General features: G+C 36.8%; 2 protein-coding genes across 2 annotated transcripts; both read left to right on the top strand.

Moving 5' to 3' along the window:
* Window positions 1-4276: 4276 nt before the first annotated feature.
* On the top strand, window positions 4277-13416 carry LOC145711717 (uncharacterized). The gene is made up of 8 exons (XM_081789408.1): window positions 4277-4415; window positions 6359-6679; window positions 7399-7435; window positions 7528-7608; window positions 11962-12011; window positions 12072-12202; window positions 12544-12657; window positions 13354-13416. Exons 2-8 carry the CDS (start codon window positions 6361-6363, stop codon window positions 13414-13416), a joined length of 795 nt encoding a protein of 264 aa, XP_081645534.1. The 5' UTR covers window positions 4277-4415; window positions 6359-6360.
* A 5168-nt stretch (window positions 13417-18584) lies between these two features.
* Window positions 18585-20611, top strand: LOC145711718 (uncharacterized). Its single transcript, XM_081789409.1, has 6 exons — window positions 18585-18958; window positions 18996-19323; window positions 19644-20043; window positions 20233-20315; window positions 20357-20428; window positions 20474-20611. Exons 1-6 carry the CDS (start codon window positions 18624-18626, stop codon window positions 20609-20611), a joined length of 1356 nt encoding a protein of 451 aa, XP_081645535.1. The 5' UTR covers window positions 18585-18623.
* Window positions 20612-21126: the final 515 nt, after the last annotated feature.

Consider the following 21126-nt stretch of genomic DNA (forward strand, 5'->3'; position numbering starts at 1 on the left):
AATCTAAAAAAAATGTCTTTTTCTGTGAGAATTCACCAAATGTCACTTTTCTATCGATGAGTATCTATGGGCATCTATCGAAATCCCGGAAACGAGAAGCAGGATAGAAAATGTGCATAATCCGAGAGCCAAAAACATGCTTTTGAGGAGCGATAACTTAGAACCGTTCACTTATCCGACTATCAAAAATACCTTTTTTGACTACACTTCTAGTTTTTCAAATTATTTTTTTCCAAAAATCAAAATTCCGATTTTTCTTATCATTTTTTTCGATTCAATTTTTACTATTTGTACAAGTCGTCAACTACCATTTTCTCCGATTCGCGAAACCGCAAGTAGTAAAACATATCGTATAAAAACCACCTTCTGGTTGAAACAGCGATTTTGATTTTTTGAGCTTCTTTCGATTTTAGAACATGTTTTGACAACACCATGACGATAAATTGAACAAACCTGGGGAGAGTCGAGATAATGACGCAACCATCGCATTTGTCTTTTATCTCATTTTTTCTTTGAAAAGAAAAAAACTGTAAAAAGAAAACGGTTGGTTCTTAGGCAAGCACAAAATACGGATTTCCTTATCGTTTGATCATATCTGCTTTTTGACGTAATACTGGTGGCCTTTCACAAACGTGTAATCGAAATTCCTGGTTACGGCTTGAATCGTGCGGGCTTGTTAATTAAACACATTAATTTTTATGTAAAATTTTGCGGTTACATCAAACCGCCTTATTTCCTTGTCTTACATCACAAGAGAGAATTTTTAATTCAAATTTTCTTTTTGGATCCTCTTATTTGAGAAAATACAATATAATGAAACAAACTTGTTCATCACCATTTTTACCTCACAATGAAGACGGGTTTGAAATTCATTCTTATTTCAATTTTCTTGACATTCGGCAATATCGGGCAACATTTAGCAACATTTGGCGACATTATGCGACATTCGGCGACATACGGTGATATTAAGCGACATTTGGCAACTTATGGCGACATTAAGCGACATTTGGCGACATTCGGCGATATTCAGCGACATTCGGCAACATTTGGCGACATCAGCGACATTTGGCGTTATTCGGCGATATTTAGCGACATTCGGCGACATTTTTCGATTTTTTCAGGGCGTCCCTAATTTTGGGCTTTCAAAACTAAGCCTGGATTATTTGATCATTTGCATAAAGCAATTTCAATATTTTTAGGAATGCTTTGATAGTTTGTCGCTGGTTGTTTAGTTATTTTGAGAGAGAAGTCAAAACTCAAAGAGGTGTTGAAAACATTCGAAGTTGATCCGGCATGAGCGCACTTTCAGGCTCTCGAGATAAGAAGCAGGAAGCAGAAGGGAGAAACACTTTTCTTGAGCGTTTTCGAACGTGATTTTAAAGCGGAAATTCGCTCTATAAGCTTACGAATCCCTCGCTGCTTCGCTCGTTATCAATTCCCCAGCGGAAGAATCAATGCATCTCAGCATCTGTCGAAGGGTGATAAGGAAACGCCCAGCGCTATATCCAGCTCCTAAATCTGCCCGCTGCGGCTCACATAATCAGATCAGCAAAACCGAAAAGAAAACTCGCGCACGTGATCCAAGAAAACGCTTCTAGAGAAATCAAATGACCGCGAAATCCCCAAAATTCCTTTTTCAAAAGTCAAATGAAAAAAATACCAAAAAATATCGCAAAAATAAAAGTCTTAATTTCTAAGAACGATTTTCTCGGGCCTTGTCAACGACCATCTCGAACATTTGATGTTCATCAATGTTTACAATTAATTTCACAAAAAGCGAACCACAAAAAAGTAGAAGAACGGTCTTTAGACCAAAAATACACGGATCAATTCATCGATCAACGAACTCAAATTCGAAGGCAGCAATTATTGAAAGCTTGTCAAACTCTGAAAAAAGTTGAGGGCAATTTTGATGGAGCAACGGAAACAAGAAATTTAATTGCTTCCAAAGAAGATTGACTGATGCGAAATCAGAGCGTTTTCAATGTGAAAGAAACCATAAATAAATATATATTTTTTCCAGGATTTTTCGGAAGGTGAGTTTTTAAGGGTGTCAACGGCGTATAAGCCCATCAAAACCCCGTCAGATCAAAAATTGGTCTTTTTAGCCCAGCATGCTGTTGACACCCTTAAGATGCTTCCCCTGAAAAATCCAAAGGGTTAATAATTTTAAAGCGTTGTATCTTCGTATTCGTGGTAATGACCTAAAAACGTCAAAAACAAATCCAGCAAAACCTGATTTCTTGGAGCTGGATCCGATTTTCCGCTTCTCGGATTTTGATTTTTACGCATTCGGTGATATAAACGTGGGTCGAAATCGAAGCCATTTTTGTTAATCCAGGCTGTGTCACTCGTTCAGAATTAGGCGCACTGGTAATCCATGGAATAGAAGGGATTTTCTAAATACAAATCGTGGTTGATTCAACTCGAGTGCAGTTTGGACTTCTTGCGTGAAATAATGACACGCTCCACACGTGACGACACCTGAGCCTCGTTCTAGATAACTTTTGTGCAAAAAAGTTAAAGGTGAATCTTTTTGATCAAAATCGCCTTCACATTCAATATTTTTATTGGTTCAATTTTCAGTTTTTTTTTTCAAAAAAAACTACAACATTGATTTTTGAAAATTAATTTTATCATTGTGAGAGCCTTAATCGGGGATGGTGACTTGAACCGACAAAAAAATTTCGAGAAATTTTGCGTGAGCGGCTGCTCGGCTGCTGATTGGCCGAATCGCGGAATCCAGGCTTCTGATTGGTCGATGATTTCCACCCAAAATTTGACGAAATTATTTTGTCGGTTCAAGACTCTTTCCCCTTAATAGATTTAGAAATAATTATTAATAAGAAAATGATTACGATTTTCTTATGTAAGAATGTTTCCCTTATTTTTTCTCACAACATGTTATCAGCCGCTACTCACTTTGTAATTGAAGAGTGATAAGAAGAATGACTGAAGCTCTGTAGTTATTCTTATCTCTGAATCGAATTTCTCCAGTTTCGCGAAACGATACGTAAAGTACTTTTAATTTCGTTCACATGGAGGGGTAATCACTGCTTCTACAGGAAATAGTGGAGACGATTGTTGCCGGAAGAGGTTGACTTCTCACAAGAATAGCCAACGCATTACGCAAAAATTGCGGCAAGTTGAGACAGATCGAAGCTGGCGAATTTTTAAGCTGCTTAGCTGAACCCTCGCACAAATAAAGATGAATAAGGGGACGACCTTTCTACACGTATTTTTCTGAAATCTGCTTTTTGGACTCGAAATAAAAGAAGGCTTAGGGTAGTAACAGGCTTATAAATGTTTTTAGAGAAACCATAATCTTCCTTTATAATAACCTTTTTTATAATTTTTTTTTTAAATTTTCTGTTGGATAATCTTTTCAAGCATGATCTAACGCCTCCTTATGCTTACTTGAATGACGCGCTTTTTTTAAGGTTGGGCAAGTTATTTCACCCACTTTTTGATTTTAAACCCTGGAACACCATACATATTTGGAATCAGCAGGAAATTTTAAGAACTTTGACCGTTTTAGTTTCCAAAATTTCCACTTCCGGTCCGATTCTAGAGCCGGAAGTTGACAAAATTTTTGAGTTTGGCCAACTTATGACCTATCAAATTGATGCTCAGAAAATTTTGAGTAAACTCATCTTAAAATCATTTAAAAAAACCGTCCCAACCGCAGTCAAACCGACCGGCAAAACTAGGAAAAAAGGCATAAATTTCTGATTTTTCTTTCAGTTTTTAGCGGTTGATTTGACCGCGGTCGGCATTGATTCTTCTCTCAGATGATAGGAAATCTTCTGAGAATCAATTTGATAGGTCACAAGTTGGCCAAACTCAAAAATTTTGTCAACTTCCGGCTCTAGAATCGGACCGGAAGTGGAAATTTTGGAAACTAAAACGGTCAAAGTTCTTAAAATTTCCTGCTGATTCCAAATATGTATGGTGTTCCAGGGTTTAAGATCAAGAAGTGGGTGAAATAACTTGCCCAACCTTAAAAAAAGCGCGTCAATGCATAAAAAAAATTACTTGACAATATTTTGCTAAATTTTTTCATCACAAAATCAACAGAAATCTTTCAGAAATTATTTTTTAGTATTGAAAAATTCGTCTGTATTCACCTGCTTCTGATCAAAATACAAAAACAACCCCCTCGAGATCGCTCATGTTCTCCTCTCTTGCGCCCCAGAAACAGCGCCGCTCGTGGGAAAAAAGAAACGCGCAATATGCGCGCTTCCCGCGCGTATCGACGCTTTTTCAAGAAATCCAAACCATTTTTTAAATAAGAAATAAATAAAATACAAAACAACACATAAGAAAAAAGAGCTCAAGAAAAAAGAGAGATATCAAAATCAGCAAAAACTGCGAAGAGAGAAGAGATAATTAAGTTGGCGACTGAAAAACAAGTGGTAAGTAAGAAATGTCAATGAATTAATAGGAAAGATTGAGATTTTTTCATTTCATTAATTCAAGAGAACTGCTTTTTTGAAGAATATATAGACAAAAGAAGGTATAAATAGGTCAATTAGGAAGATTTTCCCTGGAAATTGAACAATTTTTAGTTTTTCAGCAAAAAACTCCGATTCTTTTCATAAAACCGCTCATTTCTCGCTCAAAAATGAGCAAGATTTAGTCCCGGACCGGTCATCTTTTTTCATCAGAAATTCGCAAAATAGGCAAAAAATAAACCAAATTTCAGTTGATTCCGAAAGATTTGAAAAAGAAAACAAAAAGCTCACGTGTCCCTTGTTTGTTGTATTCCAGTAGATATGTAGCGATAATACGTTACAGCGGTCGGAAAAATCCAAAAACTCACAAAAAGGCCGGACGACTAATTGCCACCGCTAGAATCGACGCGCTAAGCCACGAAGTGACTTTGAGGCAAAAGGCCGGATCATAATCGCGCTCATTCTAAAATCGAGTTTTTCGACCATTTTTTTTGATAAATCAAATTGAGGATTTGACGTAATTTTTACTTTTTTTTAGTCATTTGAGCCAAAAATCGAGAAGCCGCTTGCGGCTTTGAGCCAAAAAAATAAATAAAAAGCCGCGCAAGTCGCGGCTATCATTTCAAATCCGAAGCCGCAAGCGGCTTTTCGATTTCGAGTCGAAATTTTCGATTGCTTTTGCAAAATATTTCGTTGAATCTTCGTTGCGTAAACATCCTCCCATATTTTCAACACTATTTTGATCGGAGTTAATTGTCGAATTCCAGAGCGCACGGCAGCTGCGAATAAATTGAACAGCGGCGGCTGCGCGCGGTCGCCTTCGCGCAGTTAGAACGTGTCTCTCTCCCCGTTGAAGATGTATACACAAGAAATTCTCGAGTGATAAAAATTTGAAAGGAGAAAATAAACTAAGGGGCGGTGTTTTGATTTAGGGGGTTTCTAAGAAAAGATTCTTTTCTTGTTTATTTTGCCAAAGGAAGATTATATTATGATGAAAAAAAATTAATAACTAAAAATAAAATATTTAAGAATCTTATGGAAAATAATGATATTTTTTTTCAGAAATAAATAATTTTTTTATATCTAAAATTTTAATTTGCTTATAAAAATAAATCTTAACGTAAAATAGAGGCTGCTCTTATTTATTGAAGCGATACCCTTAATTTTAGAACGCAAATTCTCGCTGAAATAATCCTTCCCTTGAAATGTCTTTTAAAAACTGTTGAGTTTATTTTTTTCACCTGCAAATTTTGAAGCATTCTTGTATTTTGAAAACACGTGTCTTTTCGCATTTATTTTCAGATTTTTTAGAACAAAGCCCAAAATAATTGCGCGCTATTAGGGCAGCTACTCTGTCCGTGATTTAACTTTTTCTGGCAGCTCTTTGACACATAATGCTCTTTTGATTGGCGCTTTTCTTGAAGCAATGAGTTTGCCACTTTAGTTAAAACTTGTCAATTTGATCTGTGAGAAAATTTTTCATTTAACAAGTTCTACTCAAAATTAACCGAATTTTTGGCCACGAATTTCGGTTTCTTGGGCTCGAGAAGATGTTAACATTAAAATTATTCGCAGGCTCTATAATTTTTTATAAAAAAATATGATGAAAAGAATATTTTCTACGAATAAAAAATATCGTATATAAAAAGTCAAATAAAAACACAGGTTTCTCCTTGAAAATTGCGGAAAAAAAAATGTTTTACCCAAGTACGTGGAAAATTCAAAGCAAGAATTTTCAACATTTTCTCGAGAACCACATCTGCATTATTTGCACCGCATATTGCGAAAATTGAACACGGAAAATTGTTGCGGCAAAGTTTCAATTTTTACTCAGTGGACTTTGCCCCATGATTTCATCTTTTCAGGAAATTTGAAATTTCTTATTTTTTAACTTTTTTGTTTAGGCATGAAAATAGGAAAATGGCTGACTCTGTTGGCCGGTCAAAGCGTTTCCTCGAAGCTGGGGCTGTCCCTTAGCGACCGAATGGCGAAAGACGTCTCGTTGGAAGAAGAAGTTAGCGAATGCATCGCCCTATCAAACGACTCGCTCCGGGTGCCGAACATCGTCCACTACATCTGGTTCGGATGCAAACGCGACTTTCTGCCCTACCACTACCTTTCCGTCCTCTCGTCGCTTTCCGTCCAAAACGCGTGCAAGGTCTTCTTTCACACCGATTGCGAGCCGCCCGAAGAAAACGAACTCTTCTCACATTTGAAGGAAAAAGGTTGAAGCTTTTTCTAAATGAAGAATTCTAGAATTTCTAATAAGGGTACACTCGAGGAGAGCAGCGATAATCTTTCTCGTGGTCGTTTTCTAATCACTCTCGAAAAAACATGATAAACAAACTGTTTAAAATATACATCGACGGCTCTTAAACAAGCCACGTTTTACGTAAGGTACGCCCTTATCAATTTCTAAGAATGAATCGCTAAGAAAGAGGGGTGGATTGAAAACTGAGTAAAAAACCTGAGTAGAAAACCATAGTTGAAAACTTGAGTAGAAAACCTGAGAAAAAACCGTGGTAAAAAATCTGAGTAAAAACCTGAGTTAAAAACCTGAGTTGAAATCCTGAGTTGAAAACCTGAGTACAAAACCTGAGTAAAAAACCTGAGTAGAAACACTGAGTAAAAAAAACCTGAGTAAAAAACCCTGAGTAAAAACCTGAGTAAAAAAACCTGACTAGAAAACCTGAGTTGAAAGCCTGAGAGGAAAACCTGAGTAAAAACCTGAGTAGAAACACTGAGTAAAAAAAACCTGAGTAAATAACCCTGAGTAAAAACCTGCGTAAAAATCCTGAGCAGACTTCGGTTTTTTTTTCTAAGGAAGATTAAATTTTCCTTCAATACAAATTTCTTCCCCGCTAAAGCCCTTCATCCCCTTATCGCCAAAACAAAAGCTCTAACCAAAAAACAGGAACATGAAAACTTCCGAATTGTGCCCAAGGAAGCGCCTACTCAGGAACGGCTAATCTACTTCTCACGTAAAATAAGCTTTCAAATTTGCTAAAATTGCTGCTTGTTTTCTCGAGCGAGTAAATTGAAAATTTTCCAATTGGAGTGAATATTTGATTAGCCAGAAACTGCAGATTTTCAATCGACCGGTAGAGCGACTTGAGCACCAAGCTGATGTTGCTAGAATCGAGCTTCTTATGAGGTAAGACACAGTTTATTTTATAAAATTTTATTTAAATCTATTTAAAAAAATATGGGGTTTTTGAAAAAAAGGAACATAATGAATCTGATGATTTTGAGGATAACGATGCATTTTATAATTTTTGACTCAAATAAGTTAAGTTTTAAATTCAGTTTTTCGTATTTTTAATCAGAAATTTTTTCCATACTGCCGCGGTATCCAATTTTACCGATTAGAAATGGTTCATTTTAAAAATAATTTTTTTATTAAAATGGTAATTTGCCACTTTAGATTCCCCTTTTTTATGGTCCTTTATAGCGCCACCTGAGTGATAAGGATCGATTTTTATCTGATCGATAAAAGAAAAAGGGTCGATTAGTGATGATAAGGTAGATAGGGCAAAGATTGTATTTTTTGAAAATGGAACATTATGTATGTTTACGGGAGAGCATCTGCTCGGTAGGTGCTTATCGGGATTCAGGGGAAGTGGGTATCAATATTTAGAAGCATTCCCGAAGATGCGCGGATGGCCGTACAAGGTGATCATGTCGTGTTGAATCGTCACCTAAGCATTAACATTCCAGAACGCTTAATTTATGCTAAAATTTTTTTCTGAAAAAAAAAGACTTATTACAAAACTAGCTTGGTCCAGAATTACGCGTGGCTCATTTTTTATCCGCTCGAAAATCTCGCCTTTTATACCGTTCCTCGAAAATCTAACAACTCAACTTTCTAAAACCGGATTCAGCCAACGCGACTTGAATCGATTTTTTACGGAACATTTAAGGACAGATTCAGTTTTATCATTCAGTAGAATGACACCGTGAGAAAAGCAGTTTAAATTTGCCAAATCGACTCACTTTCGGATGAGAGTCACTTTGTTGATTTTTGGCGGTGAACGGTTGTTTACAAAAATTGGTTTCTTTCAAGAAGAAAAATCCAATTTTCGGCTCGAATTTTCAATTTTCGAACGAACCGCTATTTTTTTCTTGTTGAGCAATTATCGAGCTTGTTTGGAGGAAAAACTTATTTTCGTTAATTGTTCATTAATTTGTCACAAAACTTGCATAAACCCGTCGACGAGTTAATGACTCCAAAATAATTATGGCACAATAGCTGCATCTATTTCTACAATAGAATTGATTCCGAATGCGTTACTTTTCAAAAACGTGATGGTCAATTATTTGATTATTTTCGGGTCAATTATTGGAGAAATTATTGCATAAAGTTCAATCTTCGCTCTAGAAATTTGGCTCGAAAACCTGTGTAGAAAACCTGAGTCAGGGTTTGAAAAATCTTTTTATTTTTAATTTAATTGTAAATAATTTATTAAAAATTTTTAATTAATAATTATTTTAAAAATTAAGTATAAAAACTAATTTAATAAATAATATATTGAAAAATATTTGATAATTAATTAATAGAAAATAAAAATAATCGTAGATTTGACAAATCCTGACTCAGGTTTTCTATACAGGTTGCGGTGCCAAGGCTCTAGAATTGAGTAATTACGGGAAAATCTTGGGCAGGAAAAAGGCTCAAGATAAAGAGGAAAGAAAATCTCTTGCCCGTCTAAAGAATCACGAAACCGCGCCTGTTCAATCAAAAATAGAGAAACAAGATCTTTTAATCATCGATCTTCTCGAACGCATTCGCTCATCAATTCTAGCTTCTCTCTCCAGAAAAATGGCTCGTTTTCAAAGTGAGTGTTTCCGAAGGAGGAAGAAAGGCAATCATTTTTAAATTTTGAGTCGAAATTTTATTTATTTGGAAATTTCAATGAAAATTTTTTGATGGCGATATTTTCGTTGCAAATTGGGCAAGTATGGTGTGTGTCTTGGCAGCCACCATTGTAGTATGGGATCAGAGCGCAGCAAGGGCCCATACAGAATGTCAAGCAGCCAACAGTGAACAGAATCACTGACAGAAAGCGTGTCGTTGAGCCCGGTTCCCTTCTCCTATCGGTAAAGCCTTCGTATCCGCAATTAGGGCAGACGCATTTTACCGGATCGTGATCGAAGACAATCGGTTCTGGCTCCTTCTTGATCACTTAAATTTTTCACTAGGATGGTCAGGGTAAAATAATTACCAGGTTGTTCGCCAGGAAGCTCCTCCATTTTTATGCTAGAATTCTGATTGTTCTCCATTTTCAGAAGACTTCTCTTTTGAATACCGACTGGAGTCTACCGAGGCTGAGGTTCAAGTAAATGTCAGATGGAATGAGGAAGATCATACTTATTATTTCAGCATTTGATAAACGACTTCATAATACCGGGATTCTCTTCGTTTACCTTGAATCACATAGTTCAAGAATGACTTATTCTAAATGACTAAGATGGATTATTTTTACTCATACATATTCGTCATTTCATATGAGTCATATAATATCAGTCATATAATATGAATCATATTATATGAGTCATATAATATGAGTCATATTTGAGATTTTTTTTTGTTACTTTTAATAATTATTTTTTTTTTCTTATTATTTTTAGCATAAAAAAATCAGTTTTTAGCTAAGCTTTTTTATTCATTAATCGTCATGTGATATTCACGGGCAAGAATTTTCCCCTTAGCGTTACACGTAAGAAATGTAAGAAGTCGTAGAAGTCGGATCCTTCTTAGTCGTCGAAAATTCAAGTAGCGGGGGCGATGATTGAGCTGGACCCTCGAATATATTTGTTCAATCAAGTGGCTTTTAAGACGCGTTTTCGAAGAAACTACATTTCGTGAGCGCTAAGCCAGGAGGTTTGCTGTACAAACAAATGAGGATACATTGGCTTAAAAAGTTTAAACGTGGATTTGTCCGGTTTCAACCTTCGGTTTTAAGGAGACACGCATCGATAATCGCATTTTTCATCAAATTTTCGTTGTAAGATTAAGAAAGTGATGCCCTTATTTTTTGTTAAGTCAAAAATATCAAATTTTTCTTGAGTTTTTTTTTGATAAAATAAGGGTGTCACTTCGAAAAAATCAGATTTCTTTTTATCAAAAATTTCTTGTAAACTTAAAGTGATACCCTTATTTTTCGTTTAGTGCAAAAACTCAAATAAAGATTAATTTTTACAAAAAAAATAAGGGTGTCACTACGAGAAAGTCTCTTGAAAAATATTTTAGAAAAAAAAATGTTTTTGACTCAAATTTTTTCGTTTAAAATTGTTTTTTTTCGAAGAAAAGAATACGTAAGATGTCACTTTGCTGAATATCCTGCTGGGGGGTTTCCCTCACCTGAGCCATAATTGATAGCATTCCGAAGCAAAGCCAGTTTGTTTCAATTATTCTTACGACGTGTTATGCTCCGGAGATTCTTCGGTGCAATACTCGACCAAAAATCGTTCATTTTATCGAGACACTAATTAAGGCTTTCCACCTCGCTAAGGACCTTCTATTTTTTTTTCTTTAAAAAACAATAAAGTTAAAAGACAAAAAAACTGTCAATCGAATTGGTGAAATCAAGTTTTGCAACTTTGAAGGTTTTCACGTAACTCAAAACCGCGAAAACGAATCATTAACATTCCATTGAGGACTAAGCAGCGCGATTGGAAACGCAATTATTTCCATTAACAAAATCAGTTCTCAAAATTCTTGTTCTAAAAATGACTCTCAAAAAAACTAAAATTCTCTCTCATCAAATAATTTTTGAAATATCAAGCGAAAAAAGAGATTGACAACTTAACCTGTCGATGTAAGAAGAACTTATCAGGATTAACCTGTTTGCGCATTTTGTCCAGTCGGGGGCTTGACATCAGCATTAACCTATACGCGTCAATATCTTCCTTGTTCCGAAGCGTCCTGTGCCAGGACCTGAGTCAGGATTCAAAAAAAAATTTGATAAAGGAATTTTTTGAATCCTGACTCAGGTTTTCTACGAAGAGCTAAAATTTTCAATTTTCGGCTCGAAAAAATGAGAAGATGTCTGGAACCGACAAAAAAATTTCGACAAATTTTCGAGGAAATTTTCAACCAATCAGAAGCCTTAATTAGGCTTATCGGCCAATCAGCAGCCGAGAAGCCGCCCACGCGAAATTTTTAAAAATTTTTTGTCGGCGACCCTGAAAAAATGCGATATTCATGCCAAATTTAACTGATTTTAACCTCCTTCGTCTCTGAAAAATAATCTTTGGTTATTCACGAATAAAAATGAAAAAATAAACGTGCTGGGAATCTTTGTATCTCTCCAGTGCCGAGAAAACTGGTCGTGTGGTTTTTGGAAAAAGTGAACTTATCGTCGCCTGGACCCCGCCTAAGCCGCAGATAAAGGCACACTTGCGCAAAGAGGCCAACTCTGGGGGGAGATTGCGCGCGCGGGGGGCAAACCCAGTAAAGATTTTGCTTTAGACTTTCTTGATTTTTTTGTTCAAAGAAATTTTTTAGATATGGTGGAATTTATTTGGATGATACTCAAATCGTCACTCGTTCTATGGGTTTGGTTCTGAAAGACTGAAAAATAAAGGTTGAAAGGAGCAGGTAAAGAACCAAAAAAGACCCTCTTCGTAAGCTGTCCTGCACTTTGCCGTACGAAAAGAAGGGAACCCTGATGAATGGAGTCATCGTTTCAGAACCAAACGCACCGTTTTTGAAGAAATGGTTGTTTCTTGGATACAACGACTTTGAGGTACTTGGGCGATTTAAAGTCTATCATTTATCATGATTCATTCATTGATGAGGTCATCGATCTAAATAAAAGAGATATAATTTAATATTCATGAGACATTCGATTTTGAAAAAAACCGATTTCGAAAATTTCAAACATTATTATGATTTTTTTTCGGGAAAAAGTTAAGCTGCGATTTTACGTTCGCGAGAAATTTTCCCGAAAAAAAAACTGGCCATTGATTGGCCGGTAGGCCGAATAAAAGCTTTTGATTGGCTCATTTTATTTCATGAAAAAAATGAAGATTTCTTGCTTTTTTTTGAAATTCTTTGCCACAACAAAAATCTAATATTTCTTTTCAGGATCATAGGTGGGCATGGAACTCCTGCCGAAAACCATATTTTCTCTGGGAAAAGTATCCAAACCTGCTGCACGTGGAGCCAAAGACGTTTCTTCCCAGCTGGGACCAGTGGGAGGTAAGAAAAAAATCGTCGATAATTTGATTTCTTTGAACGGAGGAGCAAATCGAATCGAAAAAAGCTGTTTTTCAAACTCATCCCCTCTTGTGATATTTTGAATACAGAAATTTGATTTCGAGCCGAAGCGCTCTCGAAAATGTAGTTTGTTGAGGGCACATGTTTGGCTTTCCGATTTCTAGTAAACAGCTTTTCTTCAGAATTGCTTTGACATTTAGGGAAAACGAAGAATTTCGTTGAGAATAGACAATTTTCGAAATTTATTAGAAATAGGGAAATTTTGCCCCAAAGTCACCTAAAAGCTGCAAAAAAAATATAAATTAAATTTTGCGTCGAAATTTTTGACTCGAAAAAACTCGAAAATCCGTCTAAAACAAGCCTTTTTCGGACTCAACAAATTTATGGAAGTGATTCTATGGATCAGGGTTTTGATTGGCTGTAAGGCCAAATACAGCGATCTTATTGGATATAAAAAAATGCACTTCCATGAATCGATTTAGTCCGATAAAAGATGGTTCTCGGCCGATTTTCGTGTTTTTTCGAGTCAAAAATTTTGACGCAATTTTTTTTTCAGATTTTAGATTTGTTTGAGGCTTATTTTTCAAGTTTTTCTTAAATTTTCTCCTCTCAAAATATTTTTAAACCATAAATTTCCGTTCCCAAATATTATGCAACGCCAATTTCAACTCTTTTTAGGAACTGTTCTTCGATAACCACTACCCCTGGCGAGAAAATGACAATTACGCAGGAACGGGTTAATTTTTCTACTTTTTCAACTTCCGTTTCTTCAATTGGATAATTACGGAAGCAGAAGCTATTCTAAACCTGCCCCCTATTTTTATCCCAAACTTGTGTTATCATCCGAATTCGGTACTTGAGAGCCTAATCGAGTGTTTAATCTCAAAACTAAAAAACATGATGGCAAAATATGCAACATGATTGATTGAACCATTCTAAGCTGCTTATCTTGTGCCCAGAAATTTGAAAAAAGACTTGATCAAATAAAAAATAATCTCTTTCGGAATTATATCATGAAATCCATGTTATTTTTCCGCTAGAATTGTTTATTTTTTATTCAAAATTTTCACTTGAAATTTTCAAGTTGAAAATGAAAAAATTGAAAATTTTTCTTGAGAAAATAAAAATATTAGCCCTGGAAAAGTGCATATTTATCACAAAAAATACCGCCGGAATCACAATCTTGAGGAAATCGTAGGTATGAATAATACTTTAGGAGAATTAGCTAGGCACACGGCGACGGCATATAACGCTTGGCCAGGGAGGTCCAAGTATTTGCCGATTTTCGAAAGAAGAGATGATGCGAATTCAAGAAGCCAGTTTTTGTAAATATAACAACCAGGTAAGTTTGTGACTTGTCAGCAGATTCTTTATTGTTTTCGAGTAAAAAGACAACATTTCAATATGTCCGATCGATTTTTAAGGGGGGGGTGTCAGGAACCGACAACAAAATTCGACAGATTTTGCATTTAAATTTTCAACCAATCAGAAGCGTGGATTCGGCTAACCGGCTTATCAGCAGCCAAATAGCCGCCTACGCAAAATTTGTCGTAATTTTTTGTCGATTCGTGACACCACCCCCTTAAGGACCCCCTCCGTCTAGTGGAGATAACTTTTTGAACAGTGATTTTGGAGACACGCCCTTAAGATTTTTGACAATTTTGTAAGAAAATGATTGTTAGAAAACTCAAAAGTCGGTTAAGGGTACTCAAGTCCTCTTTTTAAGGGTGTCGCAACAATAAGTTAAAATTTCAATTTTTCTTTTTTGAAATTTCTCTTGAAAAAATCCAAGTACCAGCCACTCGAAAATATTTAAACAAGTAGCCAAAACGTGAGTTGGAACAATAACCACCGGGTTCCATCGAAAATTCTTGCAAAAACATATAAACTCGGTGTGCTCTTCAATTTTTCAAATTTGCGGCGTAATTTTATCCGTTCCGCAAAAATAAAACGAAATTGGTTTAGCTACACCTCACGAATCAACCCGCCTTTCAAATTGTACAGAAGACGCCGACCCGAGTTGTCTGTTAAAGAAGACTCAGATGAAGAGAATTTTAAAAAGAAAAAATCTTACTGTAAATAAAACAAAACTTTAGAAATCCAAAAATTCTGGTTTTCAAGAACTCAAGTTTCGATCACTTACTTTCTCAAATCTCAAAATGACGGGGTGAGTAAGAGAGAGATTCTCGAATATGAGAAGAGGGGGATTAAGGGTATCCGCAATGTGGGGTAATTTTGAGATTTTTAAGGATCTCTTAGCGTTATGGTGAATCATGGAGAGAATTATTATTACAGAATTTGCCTTGAAATTCCAAAAGACAGTATCTTAGAAACGCAGGTTCTCTCCCTTATCAGTAAAAAAATGATAAGGAAAGCAGACCCTTATTTGTCATTAGAAAACCCAAATCTTAATTTTCACTTTTAACTTTTGAATAATTTTTTATGTCATCACTGATGACTCATCAAAAAAGCCAAAGATGTCCATATAACTGAAGCGTTGAAAACAAGGAAGAAAACATATGTCGCAGCTCATAGAGCGGTAAATTTTTCTTATAAAAAGAAGAATCTTCTTAACAAGAGCTTGAAGATGAGACTTTTTGTTTTCTTTATTTTCCCGATTTTCGCGGTGAATTTTTCAACCCCATATCGAACAGTTGACACGGAATATCGACGACTTGAGCTCTACGGATCGCCCTATTATGGACCGATTGAGGATCATACAACCGCAAATCATATTTGTAAACAGGTAAAAAGAGCGGGTAAGAATATTGAGGAACTGAAATGATAAGAATGGGCTTGTTCTTCCGGACCCAATGGACGAAAACGAAGCTCAAGCAATCTTTAAAGACAACAATGGTCTTCAGCTTGTAGCAAGTTATCATACAGGTAAACGCCTTTTAACAGCGATTGTTTTAACAGTTTTTGAAATAGGGATCATAAGAGACGAAGCTTGGAATTGGATCGCCTCAAGAAATTTTCACCTCTTTGTTATATAAATTTTTTATACCAACAAATTCATGAAATTTAAAAAGCAATAAACGAGTACCAAAACTCTATTGGGGCGCCGGATTAGTGTCTGACGGCTTTGCCGAAGCTCCAATAAGGCATGAACCTCCAATGATTGATTTCGGTCTTTGCTTGGCTCGTGAACTTACTCTCCACGCTTCCGCACTCAAGTTGAACGTCTGCGACAATCGGACTGAAGCGACATTTCTTTGCGCGCACGATGATTTGGATTTTGCGCTGAAGACTTATCTCAATAGAGATTTCATTGAAATGACTCATTGCTGGACGAAATATGTTCTGTACAGTGACATTCCAGCTTATTGCTTTAATTCGTCACCATGCAACTTAGAGGCCTTTGAAGAACTGGCGGGACAATGGACCGAAGAGAAAGAAAAACTTATTCAAAATCGCAAACCAAGACGAATAAAGTGAGTTAAAAATGGGATGGCGTCTAGAACCGACAAAAAAATACGACAAATTTTGCGTGGGCGGCTACTCGGCTGCTGATTGGCCAGTTTGCCTGATCAAGGCTTCTGATTGGTTGAAAATTTCCACGCTAAATTTGTCAAAATTTTTTTTCGGTTCCAGACACCTCCCTCTAAAAATGCCCGATTTTTCAATTATCGAACCCTTAAAGGTGTCAACAGCGATTTCGCCCAGATCGTTGTTGACACCCTTATTTGCTCAAAAACTTAGGGACGCTGCGGAGCAATGCTCGAAAGAAGGTTCAAAGCTATTTCGCCCGTCATCAAATAATCTCGATTTCGTTAAAAATCTTCATAAAATAACGATGGACATCATTTGGGTGAACGGCTGGCAAGATGATACGAATTTGCGAGAATTCGAAAGCGACCTTCTTCTATCAAAGGAAGACTTTCTTGGCATTGATTTTTCGATCGATTTTTTTGGGAGAGAATTAAGGGGAATCCCTAAAAAGGAAGATTATTCAATTTTTGAACAAGTTTCTATTCTTGAAATGGTTTCTTAATCGTTCGAAGCACACCACTTTTTCAACAGGTGGGAATTTATGGCAATCTCGAACTCGATTGAAAGCTGTTTTTATTTGCATGGAGGCGAGTTTTTCTATTTTTTTAACAGTCAAAAAATATGTATTAAAAGGTGGTAGAAGAATTCGAAGCGATTGAAAAATTTCAATTTCTGGAAAATGCTGAACTTGGGATTGAGGACATTCAAGAGATAGAGCGATTACCCGATGGAAAAGGCGTTTATATGAAAGTTGACGCGAAATTTTTGCTAGGAAAGAGTTCGTAGATTAAGGGTATCGAAGCAAATTTCATCAATTGAACTCGAAAATGCCATTGCCCTTGGATCTTCAGCAGTCATTTCCGTCACTGTAACAATCTGCATCTGTATCGCTTTCCGCATGAAATTGAACAATCGCGACGAGATACATGTTATCAACTGAAATAATAAAAAGCACATGCCATAAAAATACAGAATAAGGGTGTTATTTACGAAAGCCCACATTCGATATTTGCAGCGCACCTTAGCTCAGCAAATATTGCCATCGCAGCCCGAGATTTGCTGACTAATAAAGGCTAAAGAGGAATTTTTCCACAACAGCTAGAAATCATCGATTTTTGAAGTGGCGAAAGATGACGGTGGACCCGACTGAAGATCATGATTCGTTGCCACCGGAATGTGAAACATACTCGAATCTTTCATTCAGTACAGTTAGCAATTACAAAGAGGACATTCAAATACCGAATAAGGAAGAAAACAAGTTTGACTTTTCAGGTTAGTTCTGAATTCAGTTGTTATCACAAGATTCGAATAACCCCTTCCCCCCATCAGCATTCTCCTTCGAAAAATGGAAGTTTTTAAGAACACCCTTTTTTGGTTGTTAATGCGTCTTCAGGTTAAACTTGCTTCAAAAACTTCATAAGAGGAATTTTTGACCAAGAAAAATCAATATTTTTGCCAAAATTAGGCCAAATTTCGTCAATTTTCGGCGAATTTCCTTAATTATCAAAGTAATCTTTAGGATTGAAGGAAGATATGGAGAAAATAATTAACGATAAAATGGCCATTGTTGACATCCTTAACCACGAGCTTCTTGAGATGAAGTCGAAAATCAAAAACCTTGAAGAGAAGTCGGAAAGCCAGTCGCTGAAAATTGAAGATCTCGAAAATCAACTCCACACTGCCAAATCGAACAATTCACAACTGGAGGACATGCTTTTTCAATCGGCGGTTGATTATCCTGATCAAAATATCGGCCACTACTTGCAGGACGACAGAAGGCTGAAATCTGGTGGTCCCCGAGATGATATGAAAGAGGATGAAGTAAAAAGTGTGCTCATGTATTTTCATAACGGGCAGGCCAAAAAGGTCAATTTCAAGGAAGTGGGATATTTTTGACTTTCTGTTTTTTGCTGTTTTATGCAAAAACATCATGAAACATCCCTGTAAAGTTGAATTATCAAAGAAATCTCGAAGTCGAAAAAAGAGGTGTCAAATTCAAATTTCAATCGGCTCTAGAAAGACTTGGCGGAGATGGCTCTTATCATTTATCTCTCAGTAAAAACAGTAAGAACCATCTTCCGGGGCAGCTAAAAATAAATTTCAGGTGGAGAGGAAATACCATTCAAAGCCCTCGCTCAAGAAATCGACCCAGAAAGTGGCGAAATAAAAAACATGAAGTTGTTATCATCATTCAAAGATGGTGCTTTTCAGAAGATAAAATTTAAGAAAGAATCTGATGGTCGTTATATCCGTTTTAACCTTCTTCTTCTGTGACAAAAAATGAAAAATAAACGCGAGAGGGGAGGTCACATGTTCCAATTTTTTTGTTTATCTTTTTTATTTTGCCGGAAAATTGGGCGACCGGAAAACCAGCTCCCACCTCCTCGCGACTTTTTCATAACTCCAAGTTTCAACTTTTCAAAAATCATTTTCACAAAAAGTCGAAAAACCTAAAAATGAGAAAATCGCGAAGAATGAGCATCGTTTCCCTTTTGACCCGAATGAGCGAAAATTCCAACTTGCGAGAGCTCAAAAATGAATTGAAAGTGGCTCAACGGACTCAGCTGCAGAATCTCGAGTCGAATCATTCTGCGCAAATGGAGCTTGCGGCAGATTTGGTGTCTTTTTTGACCCTGAAAAGTAGGCTGCAGAAAGAGGTGGATGAGAAATTGTTGAAATTGACGAAGATTTTAACGGAGCGGAGTCAAAAACGATCCGGGATTTTCGGCTTCAAGGATTCGACTGAAAATGCTTTTGAAAATTTATTGAAGCAAGAGGAAATCAGTCTCAGGTAAAAAAAACCCTTCTTTCTCACCGCCAATTTTCAGCCACCAACTCCGCGCCTCCGAGTCTCAAAGCTTTCTCGCCGAAGAAATCATCTCCCTCGCCGGCTTGACCCAAAAAAACTTCGAGCAAAACGAGTCGTTCCTCGAAGCCGTCCATGAAATGCACAAAGACATCCTCGCCCAGCTCTTCAAGACCGACAAGTTCGTTCAAACTTCGGAGAAAAAATCAAGGACGAAAGAATTGGCACTCAAGGAAGACTTTGCGGTCATCAAAAATAAGCAGAATTTTGATGTTGCGAGATGCCAGATGATCGCGTTTGGCGAAGAATGGAACGGGCATCAGGCGCTAGAACTTAGTTTTAATTCTCAGGTAGAGGATTAGGGTTCACTCGATAACCTTTGTAGAAATCCTGAGTCAGGGTCTGAGAGATCTCAAGGGAAAAGTCACGTAGGTTTTTGAGGGGTTTTCGAAAATTATTCATCAGTCACGTACGCATTCTTCGTACGTGACCTTAACAATTTAGGATTCTGTTTCTCATAAATAGGTTTGAATTATTGCGAAGCCGCTTTGCGGCTTCGTTTAAAAAAAAAGCCGCTACGCGGCTTTTCATTTAAGATCTTTCAGACCCTGACTCTGGAATTTTGCACAGGTTTTAGATCCCAGGGTCACGGTTCAATATGATTTTTTAGGAAAATTTCACAGTCGAAGTGACAAAAATCTTTCAAAAAATCATCGATCTCCAAGAAGAACAAATCGCAAAAGACAAAAACCGAACCCTCATCTTCCAACAATCCCTAAACGCCGTCGACAAAGAAGAAATCCTCGCATCCTTCGCTGGAGAACTAAAACTGGAACTAGACTTGAACGAAAAAGTAAAAGCAAAGATTTCAAATCACGATCCACTTGATGAGTGCCAGCGGGAAGTGCAGGCGCAGAAATTGGCGGAAATTCGGAAGAGAAAAGAAGGATTGGAGAAGGAAAAACAACTGCTTGGAAGAGTTCAGAATAAGGAGACGAGCTTGATTCCAATGGTGGGTATTGAAGATAGCGAGGAGGAAATTGCCAAACAGATTTTGATCATCAGGAACGGTTTTTGAAAAAAATGAGACATTGTCACGTACGCATTTGTACGTGACATGAACAATTTAAGAATTTGCCTCTGAAATCTGCCAAACATTATAAGAATTTTTTAAATAATTATTTAAAAGAACAAGTGATGATTTTTTGGAAAAAAACCGTCTCGAAGACATAAACTCGCGATTAACTCTCTCGAAAAAGCCGTCACCGAGTGTCTCGTCAAAACGAAAGTCTTCGCCGTTGCCAGAAATTCTTCCATCGCTCAAAATCATCAAGAAATATCGGTAAATTATCATTCTAACCGAGAAATTGATAATTAATTAAGTTTCCTCGCGGCGCTGTCATTGAACTTCCACAAGGTCTATCCGATTCGGAGATGGCGTTTGGCCTCTATCTGGTATTTCTTTAATCATTTTGAAAGCAATCTTGATGAATTATTCAGGCGAAAGGCGGTAAATTCCCGTCAAAATGCGTTGAACTCATTTCTGAAATCAACAAAGAAGAGCCTGAAAGAGAAGCTGGCGACCAAACTGACGATGAAAACTTTATTTCCATTCCTCCTGCTATCAAACTCATTTGAACAAAGAATTTTTCTCTCGCTTCAGATTTATAATTTCAAACATAAACAAGTTGACAAATACAAGGTGGCTCAGTAAGCATTGTAAGCGTCCATCAATCCATCGGCGATCGAGCCATCATACGCGCTGAATAAAAAAAATAATCGAATGAAAAAAATATTTTATCAATTCGACCGCTCTCTTTTTTATTGGGGTTGTGTCCTAAATCGACGAAAAAATCTCGAAAAATTTTGCGTGGGCGGCTACTCGGGTGCTGATTGGCCGGTTAGTCAAATGCCGGCTTCTGATTGGTTGAAACTTTCCTGACACTCCCCCTTTTATTGAGTCAAAATATGCTTTTTATAGGTTTTTGAAAATTTTTATTGCCTGAGATTATCCCAAAAATACCCATGTCTGAAACAAATTTGCATGGAAAATTTCAACCAATCAGAAGCCTGGATTCCGCAAACCGGCCAATCAGCAGCCGAATTGCCGCCCACGCATAATTTTTCGGTATTTTTGTCGATTCCGGAGGCCA

This window comes from Oikopleura dioica, chromosome 1 (genome assembly GCF_907165135.1).
Source record: "Oikopleura dioica chromosome 1, OKI2018_I68_1.0, whole genome shotgun sequence".
Lineage (NCBI taxonomy): Eukaryota > Metazoa > Chordata > Appendicularia > Copelata > Oikopleuridae > Oikopleura > Oikopleura dioica.

Excerpts from the sequence above, each read along its gene's own strand:
- LOC145711717 (XM_081789408.1), top strand. The coding sequence starts at position 6,361 with ATGAAAATAGGAAAATGGCTGACTCTGTTGGCCGGTCAAAGCGTTTCC. Across the intron at positions 7,436-7,527 it reads ACGGCTAATCTACTTCTCAC|CCAGAAACTGCAGATTTTCA; the intron begins GTAAAATAAGCT and ends ATATTTGATTAG. Across the intron at positions 7,609-11,961 it reads AGAATCGAGCTTCTTATGAG|ATATGGTGGAATTTATTTGG; the intron begins GTAAGACACAGT and ends GAAATTTTTTAG.
- LOC145711718 (XM_081789409.1), top strand. The coding sequence starts at position 18,624 with ATGAGAAAATCGCGAAGAATGAGCATCGTTTCCCTTTTGACCCGAATG. Across the intron at positions 20,044-20,232 it reads GATTTTGATCATCAGGAACG|CCGTCACCGAGTGTCTCGTC; the intron begins GTTTTTGAAAAA and ends CTCTCGAAAAAG. Across the intron at positions 20,316-20,356 it reads AAAATCATCAAGAAATATCG|TTTCCTCGCGGCGCTGTCAT; the intron begins GTAAATTATCAT and ends TAATTAATTAAG.